The sequence below is a fragment of the Pituophis catenifer genome, unplaced genomic scaffold (genome assembly GCF_029215685.1).
Source record: "Pituophis catenifer annectens isolate HBS135680 unplaced genomic scaffold, rPitCat1.0.hap2 SCAF_7, whole genome shotgun sequence".
Taxonomy (NCBI): domain Eukaryota; kingdom Metazoa; phylum Chordata; class Lepidosauria; order Squamata; family Colubridae; genus Pituophis; species Pituophis catenifer.
In genome coordinates, this window is record NW_027256887.1 from 21,983,691 (window position 1) to 22,009,666 (window position 25,976).

Below are 25,976 nucleotides of genomic sequence, written 5' to 3' on the forward strand. Positions count from 1 at the left end.
CCACCCCCCATTTCAACCCTAAATTACAAATATTCTCCCTTATTGCTATAGCAACACCATTTTTTATTTAAGCTAAGTCCCACAACTGGATTTTGCATAGTATGCCAGAGGCCACACTGCAAAAACCAGATAGAGCCAGATAGAACCAGTTAGAAAAAAAAAGGCAAGGCCAGGAAATTCAATTTGATACAAAGTTAAATTTAATTAAAATGTAATTAATTAAGGACAAGATGGTGACATCATATGATGGAAACCGAAAACCTGGGGACTGAGATTCTGCACCCATTGTTTAGAATCTTTGTGAACCCCCTCTGGTAGCTAAACTATGAGTCATGATTGAGCACGTTGTGTTAACTGAGCCAAATTCAACAAGCTGTGGTTATAACTCTAGTACAAATGTAATTGAATGGGAAGTAGATGTATATCTCTCTGTTGGATGTACTCTGCAATTGTGAATCACCACTGACTGCTGATCAGTCGCTCCAATTCTGTCATAGCAGCAAGAAACCATCCACGCATAGCAACCAGTTGGCCCAGAGGTACATTTCCTTTCACTGCCAAAGATATGCCCCAGCCCAATAGGTTGAACATCACACGGGAGGTGCAGCTGTATCGGCAAACTGACAATATAAAGCTTGTTAGATGCTGGACTGGGAGACATACGCTTCTCTTATCTACTTGTGAATCCCTCTGGGAGGTTGAAGGCAGAGTAGTCTCACAAGGGTAAGCTCATTATGCTCATTACCTCTTTTCACAGCAGCTGAGCAGAGACTACATTGGATGTGTTTCTGTCTCCCGGTTTCCCTCGCTGCCCTTTCTTATGCAAACACCAAGTTTGTTTGTGCTAAGGAAGTCTGAGCTACTCAGAGAAGAAGAAGAAAAAACGATGTGCTGAATGATACCTATTTCATCAGCTCTACCATAGTAGATTCAAACCACTATTTGCAAGAGGTAACCAAGGACTACATATTACAATGTAATATGATGGCAGAATGCAGTCAGTTTTCATCACTGATCCTTTCCTCCTAACAACAGTTCAGGGACTCTGCTGTAGGCAAGTCATGAATTTGCTGTCCTGATGACAGGAAATGGAAATGGTGCTTCTGGATCAGAGGTGGGTTTCAGCAGGTTCTTACCAGTTCTGGAGAACCAGTAGTAAAAATTCTGAGTGGCCCCGTCCCCATCTATTCTCTGCCTCCCAAGTCCCAGCTGATAGGGAGGAAATGGGGATTTTGCAGTATCCTTCCCCTGGAGTGGGGTGGGAATGGAGATTTTACAGTATCCTTCCCCTGCCATACCCACCAAGCCATGCCATGCCATGCCACGCCCACCAAGCCACACCCACAGAACCGGTAGTAAAAAATGTTGAAACCCACTACTGTTCTGGATCATCTGACAGCAGCTGTGGTTTTAGAGAGACTCAACATCTGGAACATTCCTGTAGAGATTGGGAAGAGCTACCCAATATCTTGTTGGCAAAAGAAAATCAAAATTGTGATTGCATTTAAGCACATTCATATTTAAATCACTGAGTTGCATTTTTAAATCGAAGAAAAAGGTTATTGAAAGCCCTTGAGATGGGGATTTCAATATATTTAATATACCCTCTGTGGCTTCCATAAAGAAGCAATGTTCAGTTCTGAAAAACTTTTACACCTATTTAGAAACAAGTCCCTTTAACTCAATTGAATTTATTTTGAAATAAAAATGGATAAGTACAGGTTTCTTTGTATAACTAGAAAGCATTAGAATAAATATAACAAAAAAGATTATAAAGAACTGATGGAACATTGTATAAAGTTTTTCCCCTACTCACTCAAAAAAAAAAAAGAAAAAAGAAATGATTCTGCAAAGAAGACAAACAATAGGTAAAATAATAGTTCCAAAAGTTATTACTCTTTTATTGGCTTCATTCTTTATAAGGTATTCTTGTTTGTTATATTAAAAGAGGGACAGGAAACACCCAAGAGCCACTTAAGAATGAAACTGGAAGAAAAGGGAGATGAGAAAGTTACAATTCCCACACTACATTGAATCATAAACTAACCAAACAGGCTAAGGGTTTGCACAATATGCTAAACTCAAAAGCAAAACCTGCCATGCCATGTCAGAAAGACAGTTTAGAACTGATAAAGGTATAGTAACCTTAAAGGAATTTATGAAAAAAATAAACATAAGTTTCCCAGAGCCAGCTATGGCAGAGAGACTGGTTTGGTGGACAATGGGAATACCAGGGACTTAGTGTACCTTGATCTCAATGAAGCACGAGTCAAGAACTCTCATAATATTGTGGTCCAGAAGAATCAATGTTGGATTTGCAACTTGAACAAATTCATCCCATATATATATACTCATAAATAGGGCAGCATGGTGGCTCAGCAGTTAAGGCGCTGGGCTTGTCAACTGGAAAGCTGGCAGCCCAGATTCGAGAACCGAGCACTATGGGTTGGGGTGAACTCCTGCCCACCTAGCAGTTCGAAAGCATGCAAATACAAGTAGATAAATAGGTACCACTGCAGTGGGAAGGTAACAGCGCTCCACTGTCATGCTGGCCACATGACCATGGAAATGTCTTTAGACAGTGCTAGCTCAATGGCCTTGAAATGAAGATGAGCACTTCCCCCTATAGTTGGCTATGACTAGCAGAGTGAAATCCACAGGGGACTCCTATACTCATAAATGGTTCATCATCTCCCTGCAAGGAAGCATCAGGTGAGGTGGGCCCAGGATTACTCAACCTCTTTATACGTGCGTAATACCAAACTATAAGGATTGGTTAATTCTTTGCAGGACACAATCCCAATTCAAAATTGTGCCTGAACACATCAAATTTAATAGGCTGATGTTCACTCATGTCCAATGGAGTATCCTGCTTTTGGGTAGGAGAAGTCAGATGTACAAGTAGAAGATAGGGAAGTTACAGTATGTCAGGTGGCAGGGCTTGTAAGAAGATTGAGTAGTAGTAATGAACCACTAGACTGAGAAAACTGATGCAGCAACTCAAAAGGCCAATGCAATATTGGGTTGCATTAACAAAAATACTAATCAAATCACAGGAGGTCATTATTCCACTGTGATTCCATTAAATATCCCAGTAGGTAGATTATACTATGTCCAGTTCCTGGCCAGACAAGAACATGTCAGGGTTCAGAGGACATCTACTAGGCTTATACTAAACCCTGTAAGTGTAAAGTACAGTAAAAGGAGCTGGCTTCCTTTAGCTTGCAAACAAAAAAAAAAGTATGAACAATCTGCAAAAATTTAGAAGCTTGTTATATGAAAGAGCCAAAAAGGGTAGTGACAGAACTACCTTCTTGCCTATTTTAACATCTTCCACCAATCTTGCCTGTGGGAACTGCTGATTGAACTTGTTCTAAGTTGAAAATAAGAGTAGACCAGGATCTAATTATTAGAAGACTGATTGGGAGCAATGAAACCAGCCCCCGTCTTACCAGTAATGGTTTTCCTCCTTGGAAGTTTTCAAATGGGGGAGCAGGGCTGAATTCACCATACAAGAGGTTGGACTAGAACAGAGGTCTTCAACGTTGGCAGCTTTAAGACTTGTGGACTTCAACTCCCAGAGTTCTCCAGCCAGCTAGGCTGCCAACGTTGAAGACCTCTGGACTAGAACGATAACTCATCCATTCCGTGAAGAAACAAAGACCAAGCTTAGCATATTCATTGACCAAACGCAGTTAACTTAAGTTTTGTCTGTAAGTAGTGCATTGTGTTACTATAGCTATCACGATTTCCCTCAGGAGCGGGTGTACTCTCTCAACCCCCTAGGCCAGGGGTCAACAACCTGAGGCTCTGGAGCCACATGTGGCTCTTTCACCCTTCTGCTGTGGCTCTCCGTCATTCAAAATATGCGCCACAACAAGCAATGTGCAACACCCATCAGTACATGATTTATTGAGCTTTCCAACCCTCGGTTAGGCCAACCATGGATAAATCCAAGAAAAGTTTCAGAAGAAAACAGAACGTTTAATGCAACTACATATGCTAGTTTTGTGGCCGCTCAAGAAATAGTCAGGCACGGGAAGGGTTTTGTGGCTCCCGGTGTTTTCTTTTCTGTGGGAAACGGGTCCAAATGGCTCTTCGAGTGTTTAAGGTTGCAGACCCCGCCCTAGGCGAAACGAACACTAACCGAGGTTAGTGTGTAGCAGCGAGTCTTGCAAACGTCCGCTGGTGTGAATGAACTCAGCTGTCGTTGCGGTGTGCTTCTCTCACACGCCCGCTCCCTCAACTTATTCTAGCCCAGTAACGTCCAGCGGAGAGTAACGACAGGTGTACATAAAGGGCCGGGAATTCCCTCTACGTCGAGGCGACTCTCCTGCACCACTCTCGAGCCTTGCCTTAATTAACCTAAGAGCTTCTCACGCTCCAGGCTGCGAGCGCGAGCGCATCAGGTTTCCCGGGGATTTCGCCTCGCTGCGTTTCGGATCGAACAATTACGTTCCCAGGGCGGGCTCGCATTTACGTGGCCTTGGCTCTTCTATTACCCGGCGTGGGTGCGTGGGACGCCTCTGCAAAAGATCAACAAGAAGGAGGAAGGTCCCGCTTTTGTCTTAGGAACCAAGAGAGGCAAGGAGCAACGAGTTCTGCCCCCCCCCGCGTCCTCCCCTCCCCCCGGCTTCCATTCCGGAGCCGCTTCACAGAGAAAGAAGCGCTGGATTGCCCGAAGCCAGGGAAGCGCGGCGCGTGCGCACTCGGAGACCTCCAGCCTCTTCTCCCCGCTCCCTCCCTCCTTTCCCCACCTTTACTCCCAAGCGCGAGCGGAGATGTGGGGTGAAGCTTAGCGGAGGAGCGGCAGCCGCCAGGGGAAGCCGTTTGCCCGCCTCTGGAGCCCGAGGCAAAGAAAGAAAGAAAGAAAGAAAGCGAGAGAAAAGGAAAGGGAGTCGAGCGGGAATTTCCACCGGCCGCGGCAGAACAACAGTCGCCGCCCCGTGTCCTTCCCACCCACCCCCCTCAGCGCGAGGCTGTCTCCCGTCCGCAGATTAAGAAGCTGCCCCCTTTTCGTGCCCGGCTGGCAGGCGCAGGTACGGCGGGAGGAGCAACATGTTGTCGGCTCTCGAGCGGCGCTGCTCTCAACCTGCTCGTATCTGACCCCGTGGAAGCAACTTTGTGGGCTCCCCCTTCGGCGGGGGAGGAACGAACCGCTCCCTCCAAAGCGAAGAGTCGCCTCTTCTTCACTGCTGGCGACCCACCCCGCCTCAGCCGCTAAGGACCAGCCTCACCCCAGCTCTTGTTCGGTTCGCCACAAGGACCAGCCCTTCCGCGGGCTTCACCTGCCTCCGGGGAAAGTGCCTGAGGGAGCTCCGTTGCGCCTCCGGACCGAGAGGGCGAGGGGGCGATTGTCCGCCCTCGCCCCAAGGATCGTACCTCGCCCGCCGGCGAGCGGCTAGGGGAGGACGGCAAAGCCGGGCAGCCCAAAGCGACAATCGCTGGGAAAAGGCGGAGCGCACACCGAGCGAGGCAGGGAGTGTATCTCCAGCGGGGAATCTTTCTTCGCGATCCCGAAGCCGCGATTGATGCAACTTTCTTTGATTTCTCCCCCGCGGGTTAACTGGGGGACGGAAGAAAACTCTCCCGCCCGGAAAGGGGATTTCTTATTTCGCGGTTTTATTATTTTCTTCGGAGGAGGAGGGGGAGGAGGTTAGTTCCTCCTCATCTTTTAATTGCGCCTTCTTGAAACGGCGGGGCCATGTGGTGAGGGCATGACTCGAACTTGACACCTCTCGAGGAAATCATCAGGGTTTATTTCTCGACAAAAAGAGACTCCTCGCCTTTCTTCTGCTTGGGAATCGGTTGGTGAAATGAGTTTAAGTGGCAGCTCTTCCAGCTTGGGCAAACACTGTTACTAAGGGTGTGGTTGGAGGGTACCTACCAGGTCCTTGGCTGACCATGCATCTTCTCAAAGCGACATTTGGCTGGCTGTGGCATATGGGCACGCTGTATATCTTTGCCCAAGCAACATTAAACAGAGATGGTGTTGTCAGAAAAGGTGGGGAGTGTGAATTGTGGTGCCAGACAGCTCCTCCGCTACTTCAACAAGTGGCCCACAAACAAGAAGCAGCTTGGGTTGTGGGGCACTTAGGTGGCATTCCTGAGATTTCCTTACCCAAAGAGCATCCAGTCAGACTCCAGGCTAAGGCTGGAGGTCAGGAGGGCTGGGCTCCATTGAAGGATTATAGTGATGCCCACAAAGACTGGACGGTCACTCAGACTGTCAAGCATGGAGAAGGTGTGCAAGGGGCTGGGGATCACTTGGGAAAAAAAGACGAAAGTCATTTGAGGCGAGATTCTTCTGTAGCCTTGAGGACCAGAAGTGCTCTGAAGGCTGAAGAGTGGGAGAAGAGTTCAGCAAGAATTGGGCGCAGGAAATATCCAAGAAGCAAGCGGGGGGCTGGTGAGTCCCAGGATACAAGAGAAGCAAGAAAAAGTAAAACTTTCAAGAACAGGCACCACGTCAGTGTCTTCAATATCTCAGTGGATAGTCAGACAACTTCCTTTCATGGAGTTGTGGGGAATGTTGTGCCTCAGGCATTACCCTTGAATGGCTCAGCCAGTCACATGGCAGGAAGGGAACCTGCTGCCCTCAGAAATGGGACCTTCCAACCACCTCATGTAAAGAACCCTTTTTACCCACTGACTCAAGAGTCCTATGGTGCCTACGCAGTCATGTGTTTGTCAATAATAATCTTTGGCATTGGGATAATGGGGAACATGGCAGTGATGTGCATTGTCTGCCATAACTACTATATGAGGAGCATCTCCAACTCTTTGCTGGCCAATTTAGCCTTTTGGGATTTCCTTATAATTTTTTTCTGCCTGCCTCTGGTGATCTTCCAAGAACTCACCAAAAAGTGGCTGTTGGAGGATTTCTCCTGCAAAATTGTACCTTACATTGAGGTAAGTAACAATAAATGTCACCTACCTGCAATTTCATAGAGGCTCACAAGATTGGGATCATGGGCCCAATTAATGAATTGGAATCAGAATCCCATTGCTTTGGTCTTTCATATTTACAGATATTTACTATTGACTCTACCACAGGGGTTTCAAACTTGCGGCCCCCGGCCCGGATGCATCACGCGCTGGCCACGCCCATCCAGGTTTAGCAAAGGGGAAAAAGTCATAAAACATCACACAAGTTTGACACCCCTGCTCTACCAGACCCTTCGAAATTGGGGATGCTCTGCTTCCTTACATCTGGTGTGTTTGCTTTCACTTTTTGCATTTTATCCTTGATAATGGAAATCATTGTGCTAAATTCAAGACATGAACTATTTATATTATTGTATTATTGAGTTGAGAATATGTATGGTTCTTTCTCAATCTGCTAAATAGTTCTGTTTGAAGAAGGCACTGCATACATAAATTAAATGATGCCAGATTTATGTTTAGATATTCAGCTCTGTTTCAAAGATCTCAGGTATAGGCATTGTCCATTCTTGTTCTACAAACTCCAGTAATTTATTCCAAGGGCATGCAATCTGTTACTCTCCCTTGCCTTTGGCTATGCTGGTTGCAGCTGATTGTGGCTGGAATCTCAAACATCTGGAAGGTACTAGATTGCTTAATCTTTATGTATTAAATCAAAACTGTTGTGCAACCTTCAATAGATAAAATTTCCCATACTGAAGAGATGCATTTAAAGTTAAAAATTGTGTTTCTACATTTCCCACTGCCTTTTGATTTACAAATGAGAAATGGTTAGACATAACTAATATAAAACTTTTGTCTTTATTTTATGAAACAAGTTGCATTAAAAACTGTAACATTTGCTTCCAACTTTCAACTTATAGGGTGTAGAAACTGTATATTGGCTTACATCCACGTATTGTAAGCCAATAGATGGAATTAAACAAATCTTTGTTGGATCCGATCCAAGTATTTGCATCCGAACATATGCATGAATATAATATAGGAAGCTTAGTTTTGTATGATGTAAATGTCACAAAAAAGGACCAGGAAAATATTAATCCTTGTTACATGTCTTATCAGATTTACTACAGAAGAAAATATAATAACAATCATAAAATGGATTAAAATTACAAAAATTCAAATAAACTAAAAGTATTAAAATATTAACTTAGTTTTGGGCCCCTTTTTTTGTTATTATATGTTTTATTTTTTTAAATATCCCAGGTTCTGATTAAATCCTTGGCTTCTGGCAAGGGAATAGATATTTTGCTACCCAGCTTGGACAGAATCCTTTTCACTGTTCGGTTGTCTTGTTTATTTATTTCCTGGAAAAAAGAAACCATTAAATCTGGGTGATAGTGTGAAATGATTCTATGCATGTGACAGTATGCTTGATATCATTCATTTAATTAGCAGATGGGTAAATGAAGGGAAATAGGATGCTCATAGTCCCTTAGAAAGTCCATTTCTATTAGCCCATTAGTCAGGCAAAAAAATTATTTCCTGAATTACATTTAAATTGCATTCATGCCAAGGAATGGAAAATAAGATATGGATTTTTTTTTATTTTTTGGTCCTCTTATAGCGGAAAGTGCAATGCTTTGGAAATACATTGCCCAAATAAATCACTTTGATTTGTAACTTTAAAAGCTTGCCTGTAAGATATGACCCCTAACTGTAGAACTTACCATAAAACACAGGAGCATGGAGTAAACATGACCTTTTCCAAGACAGACCTAGAGCCATTTAATAAATTTAAGATGTCAGTGTAACCATCTGTCACTTTATATTGGAGGGTTTCTACCTTGACAGCAATAATGGGGATAAAATAGAGATGAGGAATGTCTCATTTTCACAGAACTACATCTCCCAGAATTCCTCACAACTGAGCATGGTGTGTTAGCTTAAATTAATATGTAAGCTTAGAATTCTTTTATGTTGGGTCAAGGATATTTTAAAGTACAGGTGTATATTGAAAATATATTAAAACAAGTATTGCTGTATCAATTGTGGCATCAAGTTCAATAGTGTATAACAAATGACTTTAGTAGGAAATAAAAAAAATGGAGTAGAGCTATGCATCATATAGAAGATGTATTTTATTCCAAACTTGGAAAATTCCAAGCAATTATTTTATAGTTCCAGCAATTCAAAGAAAACATGATTTGAGTGTTCATGCTCGAACTCGTGCCTCTCAAAACAACCATGTTTTGTTTCACACTTGAAACAAATCTTTCATAATGTATGTTGTGTTTCATATTCAGAACACTGACAATGGCCATTTTGAGCTCAGAACATTTCATCATTATAATGTTTGTAGACAGCACATGAAAAAGATGCTCCCCTATTTTTAATCCCAAGCATCCACCGCTTAAAGGCATGTTATCTCTGAACATTTGAAGATAAATAAACCTTAGTTGATGTATCTCTCATATGTTCATCTAATCCCTTGTAAAGCAGGATAATAATTCTCTTCTAGTGATTGATCAACTTTACTGTAGCATTACTGTAGTGGTCTTAATTTGCATCAGCAATAATGAAAGCAATATTAAGGAGTTGTACTCAATGATGGGATTCAAGTAGTTTAACAACCGGTTCTCTGCCCTAATGATTTCTTCCAACAACCAGTTTGCCAAACTGCTCAGAAAGTTAACAACCGGTTCTCCCGAAGTGGTGCTAACTGGCTGAATCCCACCACTGGTTATACCTCAATAATCTCTGGAGGGTCTCATAGTTTCTAAGAAAAAAAGTATTCCTCAGTTTAAGTCCTAGTACAGGGGTGTCAAACTCGATTTCATTGAGGGCCACATCAGCATTGTGTTTCACCTCAGGGGAGTGGGGTGTGTGTGGCCAGGGTGTGTGTGGTCAGATTGATGTCACTCGTGTTGGGGGCGCCTGTGGTAACCCGAGTATTCTGCCAGCGAAAACAGGCTCCCAAGCTCTGTTTTCAGCTATGATGGCCTCCTGCAAATCTCTGCCAGTGAAAAATGGAGCTTGGGAGGGCCGCTCCATTTTTACTGCCAGAGGCACCGTGGGCCAGTCCTTCACTGTTTCCAGGTTTCACGTGCTAGATATAAGCACCCTGTGGGCCGGATCCAGCCCCCGGTCCTTGAGTTTGACCTAGTAACCTTACCCTGTCCTAGTAAGTTTATGAACAGTGTTAGTGGAGTTCAAAATGATTTGCCATTGATTGCTTCAGTTTTCAGGTTACTTGAAACTTTTGGGTTACTTGAAACTAAGAGTGAATATGGTAATGCTGTTAATCTTCCAAACTAGGAAGTGATTTTTTTTTCCACCATGGAGAAAAAAAAATCAATTTTTGCCATCTTCAGATATTACCTACTGTGTTCTCATGATACAATCTATGAAATTTGATATTGCAGAGAAGTCAACTTCTCTGCAAAGAATCACTTTGTAACCTAAATGTAAGGTCTTTAAAACCTTTACAGTTCTTTTAAAAAAATGCTTATTAAGTAAGCATTGTCATACAAAAGGCTGATAGCGAGTCCATTGTAAAGGTGTCATTAAAGTGATCTGTTTATTTTATTTATTTTTCATATTTATAAGGCCACCCTTCTCACACAATTTAACTTCGGGAGGTATACAATAAAAACTAAAATAGCAATATAAACAAAAATTCTACAATTAAAAGCATTAGTATTATGATTCAGGGGCAAGGAGATAGATGTTACAAGCAATGAAGCTATCTCATTAAATAATCATTCCCTTGCCTTAATACTAGTAGTGTATGTGTAATTTTTCAATATGCACTTTGCTCCAAGAGGTTTACAATCAACTTAGAAATAAGCACAATAGAAAACTTTATACCTTATTTCCAGGTATAACATTGAAGTCTGACTTCAATAATTTATAGAGTAGGATAATACAACTTTCTTCAATAATACAATTTTCTTGTAGACGTGGCTTGTTTTGTTTTGTTTCTATTATTGTATTTAAGTTTAGAAGAAAAATGATAGAAACATAAAAATAACAAAAAGTAGATATAAGATGTACAAGCATTACAAAATGACCTAAAATTTCAAAATGACATCTAAATTGGTACTTTGGAATAATTTATGTCAATTAAATATTTTAAGGCAATGTATTAATCTAGCAATGCAGTTATTAACAATTATTGTTATATAGAGTTCAAATTGTGAGTTATAAACTGAAATTTAAAAAAATACTGTAATTGTCTGTAAGCTAAGAAATATGGTGAATTTAACAGATCATAAAGATGTCTATTGAAGTGGTTCGGGAATAACGAGAGGCACAAGCAGGCTAGTGACAACAGCTCTTTAATATACAGTGAGACTTCAGCAAAAACTCAGAGGCTGCAGCCCTCCTTATATACAATCCTGGAGGGACTGTCAGCCAATCAGAAACTCAGGCAGGTTTGAAACTCCCGCTGAAAAGTATCAATACATAACACCCCTCCCTTCCCAGAAGGCACTAACACTCAAATATTTACATAAGTACACACAAAATCTCGCAGGTGCCCTGGCCGAGTTCTCGTCCTAGTTGACCTGCGCAGTTCAGTGTTTGGTGGGGCGTCGAGCTGGTCAGAGGGACTTTCTGTCTCTCCCGGCTCCGCCAATGGAACCTCCTGTATTTTGTCTGGGGCGTGGTTATCCCCGGTTGGGAGTGGCGACTTGCTGGGGCAGCGCTGGAACCAGGGCTTGTCAGCTAAGTATTCTCTCGAACCCGGGCTTGAGTTAGCTGTTTTGGGAAAGTTATTGTAGTTAGGTTCGGAGATGTCTAAATTGATGTTTGCTTCGCCGACTATTCTTTTTCTAAGTTGGTCTATGTGGCGTTTCCAGAGTCTGTCCACCCCTACATCTATGGTGTATGATTTTGGGCCCGTTATGCCCACTATGGTTCCTGCAACCCATAGGAGTCCGCTAGCATAATTGCGAGCGAACACCGGGGACCCCACCTGGAACTGTCTTAGTCCGGTGGTCTCTCCCTTGAAATTCTCGTTTGTGTAATTGGGGTGAAGCCTGTCTAATACGTACCGAAGCTTCCTGCCCATGAGGAGTTCGGCTGGGCTTCTCCCCGTGGCCATGCATGGTGTGGCATGCTGAACGGCTAGAAATTGGTCTATCCTGGCCTGCCAGTCCCCATTATCTAGCCTGGACAATGCTTATTTGGCCGTTCTTACGAAACGTTCAGCCAAGCCATTAGAAGCCGGATGGAACGGGGCCGATAGGGCATGGCGGATGCCCAGCCCGGCCAGGTAGCCCTCAAACAGGGTCGCTGTGAATTGCGGGCCGTTGTCAGATACCAGAGTATCCGGTAGGCCATGTGTGGCAAATAGTTTGCGAAGGACTTTGATGACTGCCTCGGCTGTGGTAGAGGGCATTAGTATTATTTCGAGCCATTTTGAAAAGGCATCGACTACGATTAAAAATGTTTGCCCATGGAAGGGGCCGGCAAAGTCAATATGGATCCTCCCCCATGGTCCTTTTGGTTTCTCCCACTCTCGGATGGGCGTTATCGGGGGATCGGGCCGAGATTCCTGACAGGGTCTACACTTCCCCACCCACTTGGATATGACTTGGTCCATGTTGGGCCACCAGACATAACTGCGGGCTAAACTTTTCATTCGGACAATCCCTGGATGCCCCTCATGCAGTAACTCCAAGACCCTTGTTCTCAGTCTCGTAGGTATTACCACCCTATCACCCCACAATAAACAACCCCCTTGCATAAACAATTCGTTACATTTGTTAACATAGCCCTGGTACTCCCCACCGACCACCTTGACCGGCCACCCCTTAAGGACCCAACCCATTACAGTATGAATTACAGGGTCCCTAGCAGAGGCTTTCGCCACCTCGCAAGAGGAGATAGGTCCCAATGTCATGGTGTCGATCAGTAGAACGGGGGTCTCCGGCGTGGGGTTGACCAGTAAGTTGGGGAGGGGGCAGCGGCTGAGGGCATCCGCGTGGCCCAAGGTCCGTCCGGGTCGATGGACAAGCTGGTATGAATAGGCCGACAGGAAAATGGCCCACCTGGTCAACCGTGGGGACAGGGCGGCGGGGGTGGGCTTGTCACCGGCCAAGAGTCCAAGCAGGGGCCGGTGGTCAGTCACAAGTTCGAATTGGCGGCCATAGAGATATTCATGGAATTTTTTAACCCCCGCAATTGCAGCCAGAGCCTCTCTGTCCAACTGACTATAGTTCCGCTCTGCGCTTGACAGGGTGCGAGAGTAAAATGCAATAGGTGCCTCTAGGCCATTTGGTAGTCTATGGCCTAGGACGGCACCAACTCCTACGGGGGAGGCGTCACAAACCAATACAAGTGGTAGCACCGCGTTGTATTGTATTAAGAAGCTATCTTCGGATAGAAGTCTCTTTACAGCCTCGAAAGCGGCTGCTTGGGCTTTTCCCCAAACCCAAGGTACATTTTACCTAAAAGTTTGTGTAAGGGATCTGCAACTGTGGCCTTGTCCTTCAAAAACATTGAATAAAAATTGAGCAGTCCAAGGAAGGCTTGGAGCTCTGCTTTGGTTTTGGGGGCTGGTGCATTTTTGATTGCTCTCACTTTACTTTCGGTGGGATGGATGCCTGTGCCATCCACCCTGTACCCTAAAAATTCGACGGAGGGGACAGCGATCATGCATTTATTTTTCTTTAATTTAAGTCCCGCTTCCCTAAATCTGGATAGGACATTCCTCACTCTGTCCCCTAGTTGACGTTCATCCTGAGCGCTGATTAAAACGTCGTCAAAATAGGGCACCACCCCCGGGAGCCCTTGCAAGAGGCACTCCATGGTGCTTTGAAAAAGGCCGGGTGCAGTGCTCACCCCAAACTGGAGCCTGGTGCATTTGAATGCGCTCCTATGAGTTACAATTGTCTGTGCCTCTGCCGTGGCGTCGTCAACTGGTAATTGTTGGTAGGCCTGAGCTAAGTCTAATTTCGCAAAAATTTTGCCGGGCCCCAGGGAGTGTAGTAGATGATGCACGATCGGCACCGGATAGGCGCTCGGCTGCAAAGCCTTGTTGATCGTGCACTTGTAGTCGGCGCAAATTCTGATTGAGCCGTCAGATTTAACTGGGGTCACTATGGGGGTCTCCCATTTCGCGTGGTCAACGGGGACCAACACCCCTTGTTTAATTAATTTGTCCAGTTCCGCATCGATCTTTGGTTTTAATGTGAAAGGCACCCGTCTGGCTTTAAGTCTTATTTGGGCTACGTTGGGGTCTAGGTTTAAGGAGATAGGGGTCCCCACATACTTGCCCAACATGTCCCTGAAGACATCTTGGAACTCGTTCAGGAGGCTGTCCTTCAGTGATGGCTCGGACATTCGGTGGACGCCGGTGAAGCCCATGCCAAGGGCTCGGAACCACCCCATGCCTAAAAGACTGGGTAGCTGCTTTGACACGATGGTCAGCGGCAGGTCTTTTTCGTAATCTCCGTAGGTGACTCGGAACGTGCCCACGCCTTCGAGGGGGACCCGGTTCCCCTGGTAGTCTAGGATGCGTAGTCTTTGCTTGGATAGCGGAACAACGGCAGGAGGGTCTTCAGGGTTGCCCACGACATTATGGAGAGAGCTGATCCAGTGTCGATCTCCATTGAGCATGGCTTGCCCTTGATTTCGACCACCGTGCTGACTTTGTCCTTGATCGCCATGCTGGCCTGGTCTATGTGTATGCTGCGGCCATCTCGCGGTTCAAATTCACGCCGTTTCTTCGCGCCGCCTTCTCTCATTGGATGCTTCTGACGCGTTGATTCTGGTTGGCTACGGCGCTCATGTGGTTGGTGTTTTCTGGGCAGAATGGCTCTACAGACTCGCGCCAAGTGCCCTTTTTTCTCGCAACGCCTGCAAATAGCCTCTCTGTATTTGCAGGACAGTCTATCATGGTGCCCGCCACAGCTGGGGCAGTTTCTCCGAGGGCTGCCTGCGTCTTTTCTGTGGTGCTCTGTTCAGAAGACGTCCTCATCAGACTCGGACTCCGAGCTGGATCCGGCGTCTTCCCTGTGCACTGGTGTGGACTTGGGGCTGTCTTTGCTGGTCAGTGGACGCTGCAGCGTTTCTGCGGCTTTTGTTGAAGCTTCATGAGCCCTGGCCTCGTCTAGGGCTCCAGCAAGCGTTAAGTCAGGCTTGGCGAGCAGACGCCTTTGTAGCCTTATATCTTGAACCCCACAGATTAGTTGCTCAAGCAATGCATCCTCCAAGTCCCTATAGTCGCAGTGGGTTGCGGCTTTTCGCAGGCTCGCCATGTATGCGCTGACCGGTTCTCCCTCTCGTTGTACGCACTGTCTGAGTTGGTATCGTTGCACGAACTTGGAGGGCACAGGAGCGTAGTGAGCCCGGAGAGTTGCCATCAGGGTGTCCCAGGAAACGTTGACTCACAAAGTGACTCTGCCATCTCGAACACGTCTGGTCCGCAGTGGCTTAGGAAGAGGGCTCTCTTCCGATTAGCGGAGAGCCCTTGCATGTTGCTGGCTTCGAGCGAGCATTCAAACCTTGTTAGGTACGAGACCCATTTTTCGCAGGTCGGATCAAAAGGCTTGGGCGGAACGTAGGCAGACATGTTCGGTATGCCTCCTGTGGTTCGCCTCGTCGCCTAGCTGAAGCTCGTGGTCTCACTGATTCACCTCTTGTGGCCTCAATCCCACCCTCGTCGCCAATGAAGTGGTTCGGGAATAACGAGAGGCACAAGCAGGCTAGTGACAACAGCTCTTTAATATACAGTGAGACTTCAGCAAAAACTCAGAGGCTGCAGCCCTCCTTATATACAATCCTGGAGGGACTGTCAGCCAATCAGAAACTCAGGCAGGTTTGAAACTCCCACTGAAAAGTATCAATACATAACATCTATTATTGTATTGTATTGTATTATTATATTATATTATATTATATATATTATATTATATTATATTATTATATTATATTATATTATATTATATTATATTATATTATATTATATTATATTATATTATATTATATTATATTATTATATTATTATATTATTATATTATATTATATTATATTATATTATATTATATTATATTATATTATATTATATTATTATTATATTATATTGCTTAATTGAGAAAACCCAAACTTTGGATGCAGTATGAAATAAACATCAGTTTGTTTTCAATATGTGGCAGATTTATTTAGGTTACCAAAGGTATGATGCCCAGTATGTAAAGTACATCTTGGCTGATCAATGCACTCTATGCCACAGGAAGTAGTTATAAACACAAAATCCATTACTTCTTTTGCACCATATGGTTAATATTTCCTTGGTCATCTTATGAATAAATTAAAGTATTTCTAATTCATTTTAACTGACTATTAAGTAGAACAAGGGTTAGGTCTATGTAACAAAACTGAAAAGGAAGTAGTTCTTTTCTAGGGCAATTTCATAAAAACATTAATGAGTTGAGGAAGATGGCTTTGATAGCACTTGCATGTCCCTTTGGTGAACCAAATCTATCTATATGGTCAAATCATTAAGAGAAAACCTGTGCATGTTCTCCTTCCTCATGAGATTGATGAGCTATGGACCTGCAAGTACTGATGGCATTTTATAAACAAACTAAGCAATTTTATTCCAGAATCTCATTCAGTTTGTTTTGTTTTATGGATGCTAAAGGATAACTTTTTAATAATAATTTAATATTGAATGATTATTTTTGCAATACAGTACTGTTTGTTTTATCCTGTTGTATTCCTCCCAAATAAAGGGACTGGACTAGAAATATTACCAAATAAATGATATCTAATTTAGTGTATTCCAGTAATTTTCTAGAGATAACAATGATAACTTCAAAGGTTTGCTCTCTCAAAACTGCCACTGCAGTTTTGCAAAACATATTGTAGTTTCTTAGATGACAGCAACCATGATTTGATCCTGGTATTAGTTGCTTAGTATTACCTCCCTTCAGGTCATTTCTCACACTCACAGTGATATATGGGTGTTTTTAAACAGGTGGATAGGATTATAAAATGAATGCTTTCCATTAGCATCATCAGTGATCTTTAGGTAAGAAAAATGCAGATATAGAAAGTTCTCAAGTTTTCTTGTCTACCTGATCATAGCATTCATGCATCAATTATATGTTTCCTGTTTTGCTTTAGTTCAGTTTTCACCCTGTCATTCTTCCATGAGGTAAAAGTAGCTTACCAGGGAATCTCCTTTCATTTTATTACCCTCAACAACATCTATGTGAGGTAGGTTTCACTAAGAGAGAGACTAGTCTAATGAACTTTCAAAAGTGTGGATCCCTCCACCACTAATATAGTACTGTGTCTTATGCTCAGGAGATTGTTCAATGAAGTTGTAATTCAAGTGTATAAATCTACTGAACCAGATCTTAACACACGAGGAAGGAACTAAAGTAATATTGCAGCTAATGTTGAAACCATGTTCTTGTAAATCTAAACAAAGAACTATAGAAAGGAAAATGTGGATTTCATCTTAATTGCATGCCATGAATTTATAAATATATATTAAGGCACTTGATTTGTGGTTTATGGTCAGCATGAATTTTTTGATCTTGGTTAATTAACATTTGTTAAGTTTTTTCTACCAAAGATGGAAAACATTTTGTTGAATCTCTTTAAAGACTTAAAACCCAATTTTCTGTTAATTTTCATGTGGCTATTATAAAACATGAAAGAATTATGTAACAGCAATTTAATTTCCAGATGCATTGTGGAATTTTAATTTGCTGTTAGAACAATTACATTCATTTGCTGCTTTATTTTTAATTTGAAACCTCTTTTTTATACTGTTTATGAATTGGTTTTTAATCAATAATTTAAAGACATATTGTATAAAGTCTATCCTAATTGAAATATTGCTTATATTTGTAGTAATTCAGAAAACACTTATTGTAAATTAGTAAGAAGTTAGAAAACTTGTAATTTCTTGCTTCATTTATTCTGAAATACGTTTTCTTTCTATTAGTGTTCTTGATTTTAATAGAACTGCTCCTATGAATTGATACTTAAATACAGGCAATATTTAGAATAGTTAAGATCCAAGTGCATTACTCCATGCTTTTTCTAGAATTAACCCACAGTATATATATATCATGGATTACAACTTCAAACAAATAATGTGATGACATCACAATAGCAATAGCACTTAGATTTATATACCACTTTAGTGCTCTCTAAGCAGTTTACAGAGTCAACATATTGCCCCAACAATCTGGGTCCTCATTTTACCGATCTCAGAAGGATGGAAAGTTGAAGTCACAATAATGATGTGACGGCTTAGTTCTTACAAAGCTGGTGCCACTGCCACAAAGCAGCATGTGTGTTAAACTAACAGTAGTGTTAAAGATAGTTATTTAATGCTAATTCAATTATTGGCTCACGTCTATGGTATATGATATATTAATGACAATAAATATACAGTAATTTTAGAGATATATCACTGAATAATCAGGATCAATTTATGAGCGTACAGGTTAATCAGTTTATTACACTACAAACATGCATTTAGCATAGAACTTCGCTAATCCAATTTAACATTGGTTAATATTTGTAAGGCAGTGATTTGTATTTCATCTATTTTTAGAACTGATTTGAAGTAAATCATGGAACTAATCAGTAACAAGAGGTTTGACATAAATAATGTTAAAACTTCATGAAGTGTTTTGTGGCATAACTTTTAAAATATTCCCTGTATTTTTTTTTAAACCATATTTTTCTTGTGTGTATTAGTGTACATCAGGTGTATCAAACTTGATTTCAGGGTTGTGTTTGACCTTGGAGGGCTGGGGTGGGCGTGGCCATGGTGGGGGTGGCCAGGGGTGGGCATGACCATGTGGGCTTGACATGGGACTCATGTTGCGGCACCTGTGGTGGCCAAGTGCTAAGGCAGGACTTCCCTGAGACCCTCCCTCATTCTCATTATAATCTCCTTCCTTCCTTCCTTCCTTCCTTCCTTCCTTCCTTCCTTCCTTCCTTCCTTCCTTCCTTCCTTCCTTCCTTTTCTTCTTTTTCCTTCCCTCTTCATTCTTCTTCCTTCCCCTCTTTCCTTATTTTTCCTTCCTTGCTCTTTCCCTTTCCCTTTCTTCTTTCCTGTCCCTTATTGCATGCTCAAATGCAAACAGGGAAACATTTCTCCTTTTATTTTGTTTTTATTTTGTTTTGATAGGCCTCTGCCAGTGAAAATGAAGCCCGGGGGGCTGTGCCCCATCTTCAGATGTGACAGCCTCCTGCAGCCCTCTGCCAGCAAAAATGAAGTTTGGAGGGCCCACACACAGCCCCCAGAGCTCAGTTTTCACTGGCAGAGGCACCGCGAGCTGGTCCTTTATTGTTTCCAGGCTGGCCCCACAGGCCAGATCTAAGCATCCCATGGATCCGGCCCCTGGGCTTTGAGTTTGACACCCCTGTGTAGATCATGCTATTAGCTAAGCAGTGTTAAACAGCAATGTGGTAGTGATACTTCTTTATACTCCCCACATCCATACAGACTACAATGTCTATCAGCTAGAACTAAGTAGAGGCAGTATTTTTCAGCCTTAGCAACTTTTAAGATATGTGAACTTCAATTCCCAGAAGTCCCCCCAGACACGGTCTAGATGGAGCTACCCTTGAAAAGTGTTCGGAGACTACAGTTGGTCCAGAACGCAGCCGCGCGAGCTGTCGTGGGTGCACCTAGGTACACCCACATTACACCAATTCTCCACAAGCTGCACTGGCTCCCTATTGGTCTCCAGTCACAATTCAAGGTGTTGGTTATTACCTTTAAAGCCCTACATGGCTCAGGGCCAGGTTATCTTCGAGACCGCCTTCTGCCGCATAGCTCCCAGCGATCGGTAAGATCCCACAGAGTTGGTTTCCTCCGGGTCCCGTCAGCTAAACAATGCCAGCTGGCGGGCCCGCGGGGGAGGGCCTTGTCTGTGGCTGCCCCAGCTCTCTAGAACCAGTTACCTCCTGAGGTCTGGACAATCCCCACCCTATTGGCCTTCCGAAAAGCGGTGAAGACCTGGCTTTTCCGGCAGGCCTGGGGCCGTTGATCTTGCCCTTGTGATCTGGCGACATCCGGCTATGAATGAGTTTTTAATGTTTTTAATTTTTAATTTTTAATTTTTTTTTTTTTTGTGGTGATTTTTTGAAGTGTATTGTGAGCCGCCCTAAGTCTTCGGAGAGGGGCGGCATATAAATTGAATTAATTAAATTAAATTAAATTAAATTAATAGAGAAAGGAATTTTAGATGGTCAAAGTCTACCCTATCTGGACTACAAAGGTCTGATTGACCAGACACTGGAAACAAAGAGGTAGAGTTTTCTATGTCTCTTTGCTGCCAACTTGTGCTCAGCAAGATTTTGAAGCCCTAAGTGTGACCCAATCAACATTTTTCAGAGAATGTCCTTTCTTTGATACATTTGAATTTCATCCATTATGAACATGGATATTTCAGTAATAAAAAAATAAGTGAGACATGATTGTTCTTGCATATGTTATTTTGAGCTGCCCAGAGTTGATGATTCGGGCAATATGTAAGTGCTGTGGAAAAAACCACGTACAAATTTAAGCAATGAAATTTCCTTGTTATATTCATCTTCTTTTCTCACAGTGATGAAAAGAAGTTTCTTGACCAGTGAAATAAACCTACAAAATACGTGAGCATTTCTTAGAAAAGTCAAAGTGGACCTGAAAACAGGTTGAACTTCTAGTGCAAGTCTGCACGTTCAGTGAGACATGAAATTATAACTTTGACAATTTCCCTACCAATAAAACTAGATCATTTTAAATCCCTCTTCTTTTTTTTTTTCTTTAAAAGATTCAGGATCCATGTATGCTTCTCAACAAGCATACAAAGGCTTTGCCAACCAGACTTTGGTCAAATGATCAGCCTTGTTTTTCTGTTTACCCTGATATTAGAAATGTTTTGGGATCATTTATACGTGCAAGTGAAAAAGGTAACATTTGCATTGGCTAAAATGGTCCACAAACATTTGTATTTGCCCAACATATGTGAAATTTCAAAACAGAAAGGAATTGTCTTTGACAGAAGAAAACAGAACTCAGCAGTGTTTTATGGGTGACAAAAGCTACATTTGTTATCTTGCTGCTGTAGAAATTAGTTCTAGATGTTCTTGGAATTAAACTCCCTTCTAAGTTTACACAATAAATGATGTCAGACATTATTGTTAAATATGAAAAGGCAACAGTACTGACAACTTTGATTTATCTCCAATCTGATTCTCTCCATGTCTTCCAATTGTAAGTTTTCAAATTCTTAGAAAGTATGAAATGGAGGAGAAGAGATGTGTTAGTCTGTGGCAGCCAAAAATCAGAAGGTGCTGGTAGCACCTTTTCAAATTTAATTGAAAGCTATAAACATTAATTAACTGTAATTGTATTTCACAAAAGTGATGCCTTTTAATTAAATTTGTAAGTCTGAAAAGGTGCCACCAAACGCCTTTGATAGTTGGAAAGTATGGAGGGTGCCAAATTGAAAAAGACTTGTATTTCAGTAACTTACAATTCAGAGAGTAATAACAGCCCATTTGAAACAGTTTTGCAGGTCCAGATGTGCATATGAAATTCATATCCCAACATAATCCTCAATCTAAAATTTAGTTCACTCCTGGTGTGTGGGTGCTATATTTCAGTGAAACACGGGAAGGTATGTTTAGAGATGAGAGATGACATCTGTTCTTATCTTTTCTTGCTGGTTAATTTTGGCTAGATTGAGGCTCTATCTATAATTACATGAGAGAGTTCTTGTTTCCTTGAGTGAGGGATGTATTTAAAGAAGGCAGTCATATTGCTTTTACTGAAAACACTATCCTTAAAACTGGAACATCTTTATAATTATAAGCCAGTCTTCAAATCTTTCATTCTTAGTGAAGGTAATACTCTTAAAGTGCAAGATATATCTGGATAAAACATCCCACCTACTTCAAGTGGAGTGCCATCTAGGATATGATACTGAGAATACTTTGTTCACTTTGATGAATAACTACGCAAGAAGCTAGATTCAAGGAATATGGCACTGCTAGTTCTATTACCAATCTTCAGTAGCATTGGCCATGGTATTCCTCTGGGCCATGGTAGAGACACTGTTTCAGCTTATTTCCTGTTTGGATGTACCTAGAAGGTGGTGCTACTAAACTACTGTTTGAGATCTGTGTCATTGACCTATGACATTATTTATGTGTCCTACATTGTTCCACATTTTCATGAAATTGATGGGAATAATCTTACTAGGGGTGACATGATAGCAGTCTTCCAAAATCTAGTAGGCTGCCACCAAAAAGAGGGACTCAACCTATTCTACAAAGCACCTGAAAGCAGGACAAGAAGCAATGGATGAAAATTTATGAAAGAGAGAGCCAACCTAAAACTTAGAAATAAGGAGAAATTTCTTGACAGTGAGAATAATTAATCAGTGGAACTGCTTGCCTCCTGAAGTTCTTATCCTAATTCTGAACTTTTCAAGTTAAGTGCAATTATCAAGCTGGTAAAATCCTGTTCTTTTGTTCCCTGTGAAAGTTGGACTTTGAATGGCTGTAGCAAAGAATATATTCATACTGCTACAGATAATATGCCAACTACAGTAATTCTTGAACCATTCAGGCTGTTAGTCATGCTTGAATTTCAACCTATTATGATCAATGCAAGGTGCTTTATCAGGGATTGTCTGTGCAAACGTCGAGGCTGCTGACTGGCCCTGCAAACAGAGGAAATGAAAGAACTGCTCTAAATGCAAGTTGCCCCCTGGGAATAATTTAATAAGCTGTGGTTGACCTTTCAAGACCTAAGCAGCTTAGGGACAGACTATCTGGAGGGCCACCTCTCTCTCATAAATACAGGAGATCTGCTAATTACTACCGACTCATAGTGGGCGCCTGAGTCCCCACAGTCTCACTTTGCATCCTTTACAACCCTCTGACCATGAAGCTGACACCAATTTCCCGGCCGTTCTTGGTGGGAAAGGGATGGATAATATAACAGCAAACACACACATACACAAACCCCCTTTTTCCCCAAGCCCATCCTTACCTGCATATGTGATACAATTCGACTCATCTTGCAATCTTCGATTCCTCCCCCTCCCCTTGTTGTGTTCAAACCCTGCATGCCAAAAGGTAGTCCATTTTGGGAACAGATGACGTTCCGTGGAATGGACTAATGATCTAACTGGGGAAAAGGTAGCACTATGTTCTTTAAATAGCTCTTGGTTGGAATTTGCTTTCATCTGATGGTAGATGCTTGTTTTAGGTCATTTTTTTAGCAGACAGGATAATATGCCAAAGGAGCAGAGCAGCAGAGCATGAACTGAAAAAAAAATGCAATTACACTGATTTTCTGCTGCTGGCAGAATAGAATCAGCTTTAATTTCAGGTAATACCTTTTTATTGGACCAAGGTGCAACCTGTACAAACTGTAACAAGTGGCTGGCTCCCTATTATTATTTATAAAAATAAATAGTGTTATTTATTTAGTTATATACCCCAATGATCATGGTGTCAGATTTAAAACAAATTATAATAGAATGTTGTTGTTAGTTGCAAAGTCGTATCCGACCCATCGCAACCCCATGGACAACTTTCCTCCAGGCCTTTCTGTCTTCTACCATCCTCCGGAGACCATTTAAGCTCACACTGACTGCTTCAATGCCTCCATCCATCCACCTCATTCTCTGCCGTCCCCTTCTTCCTTTGCCCTCAATCGTTCCCAGCATTAGGCTCTTCTCCAGTGAGTCCTTCCTTCTCATTAGGTGGCCAAAGTATTTGAGTTTCATCTTCAGGATCTGGTCTTCTAAAGAGTAGTCAGGGTTGATCTCCTCTAGGACTGACCGGTTTGATCACCTTGCAGTCCAAGGGACTCGCAGGAGTCTTCTCCAGCACCATAGTTCAAAGGCCTCAATTCTTTGGCGCTCAGCCTTTGGTGCTCAGCCTATGGTCCAATTTAATAGAATACTAGAATACTATTAAGCTTTTATTCTACCTGAATTTTCACACCTCTGTTTAATTCCTAATATATTGAAGCAATTACCATTTGTATTTTAATTATTTTGGTTTGAGAGGAAGGAACCAAATTATTTTGGTTTGAGAAGTCCGGCTTGGACTTATGGGGTAGTATTTTTTAATTTTTTAAAATACTTTTCTGATATTTTTTATGTATATTTGTTGGTTTTTAACAATTGCTTGGTCGATTGTCATTGTGAGCCGCCCTGAGACCTTGGAGATAGGGCGGCATACAAATTTTATAAAATAAAAATAAATAAATAAAAATAAAATATGAATGCCATTTAAAAGAAGTGCTCCATGGATTGAAAAAGTGCTGGAACTGGCTGTGATGGGAAAGTTAATTGTGCTGATTAAGGAAAAGAATGTATCAAGCTTTCTTTCTACTTGGAAACCGCTTCTGGACTTTCTGCTCAAAAGAGAAAAAACAAAACCCCTAATTTTGGGTTGTGATGATTAAAATAGGTGGTTGTTATAGAAATGGCTAATACTCAGTATTATGTAGAAGTGAAAAGTTGAGTTTATAAATTTACTATGTAACTGTCTATGGAGATTCTCAGTCATTCGTGACATAGTTGTCCCAAACGTTCTTTGTCAAAAGGCAACTGGATTTTCTTCGTTTTGCTTCAGTCAGAACTGAAGAAGCTTCTGGAACGAGAAGTGAAACGTCTTCAAGCAAAACAAAGAAAATCCAGTTGCCTTTTGAAAAAGCACCTTAATGTAACTTAATGCACCAGGAGAAGTTGGAAGTCACAGTTTTTTTCTTCTTCCATCTCCCCCAGACTTTTCCTTTCCCTTTACTTATTTCCCAATTGCCTTTATTTTCATTTGTATTTTATATTTTAAAAAATTTCAATAAAAATAAAATTTTAAAGGAAGTGCTCCACCAATAAGGAGACATTATCCTATAACAAGTTTATAGGTTAGTCTGGTAGTTTTTTTGGAAGTCAAGATATTTTGTGTTTGGTATCAAATTGTGTATATCCCACCATCCTTGTATCAAAATTCTGATTTATTTATTTTTCCTCCTTATCCAGGTAGCATCTCTTGGAGTAACAACCTTCACATTATGTGCTCTCTGTATAGACCGATTCCGTGCTGCCACCAACGTGCAGATGTATTATGAAATGATTGAAAACTGCACATCTACAACAGCCAAACTGGCTGTGATATGGATTGGAGCTTTACTGCTGGCTCTTCCTGAAGTGGTTCTGCGCCAATTGACTAAAGAAAATTCCGAAATCAGTGGGAACCCACCTGTGGAACGATGTGTGGTCAAGGTTTCTCCCCACTTACCTGACACAATATATGTGTTAGCGCTTACATACGATAGTGCAAGGCTTTGGTGGTACTTTGGCTGTTACTTTTGCTTACCGACACTTTTTACCATCACTTGCTCATTGGTGACTGCCAGGAAAATCCGAAAGGTGGAAAAAGCTTGCACCCGTGGGAACAAGCGACAAATTCAGCTGGAGAGCCAAATGAATTGCACAGTGGTGGCGTTGACCATTTTGTATGGTTTTTGCACCATTCCGGAAAACATTTGCAATATTGTCACTACCTACATGTCCACAGGGGTATCTCAGCAGACGATGGACCTTCTCCATCTGATTAGTCAGTTTCTCTTGTTCTTTAAATCTTGCGTGACTCCAGTTCTCCTCTTTTGTCTTTGTAAACCATTCAGCCGAGCTGTTTTGGAGTGTTGCTGTTGCTGTTGCGATGAATGCATTCAGAAGTCTTCTACAGTAACAAGTGACGATAATGACAATGAATATACCACAGAGCTTGAACTGTCCCCTTTTAGTACGATACGTCGTGAAATGTCCACATTTGCCTCTGTGGGAACTCACTGTTGATGTTCCCTTTGATCAGAATTCTTTTCCAACTTAAAATAAAATTGGTTTGAGTTTTAGATGTAATTTCAGTTGGATCCTGTTTTTTTTCCTATGTTTGCAAAAGAAAAAGTAAATTGTGTAAAATTTAAAGAATGCCGGTTTGTATATAACAACTTTTCTGTGAGAAATAACTTTAGTTACTAAAAAGAACGGACTTAACAGGGATCTTTAGAATCATTATCTTGATGGTGCTAGCAT

At 42.0% G+C, this 25,976-nt stretch overlaps 1 protein-coding gene across 1 annotated transcript; it reads left to right on the top strand.

Moving 5' to 3' along the window:
- The first annotated feature begins 5,904 nt into the window (after positions 1 to 5,904).
- On the top strand, positions 5,905 to 25,739 carry GPR37 (G protein-coupled receptor 37). Its single transcript, XM_070947439.1, has 2 exons — positions 5,905 to 6,912; positions 24,921 to 25,739. The coding sequence occupies exons 1-2, from the start codon at positions 5,905 to 5,907 to the stop codon at positions 25,737 to 25,739; spliced, it is 1,827 nt and encodes a 608-aa protein (XP_070803540.1).
- The last annotated feature ends 237 nt before the right edge of the window (positions 25,740 to 25,976 follow it).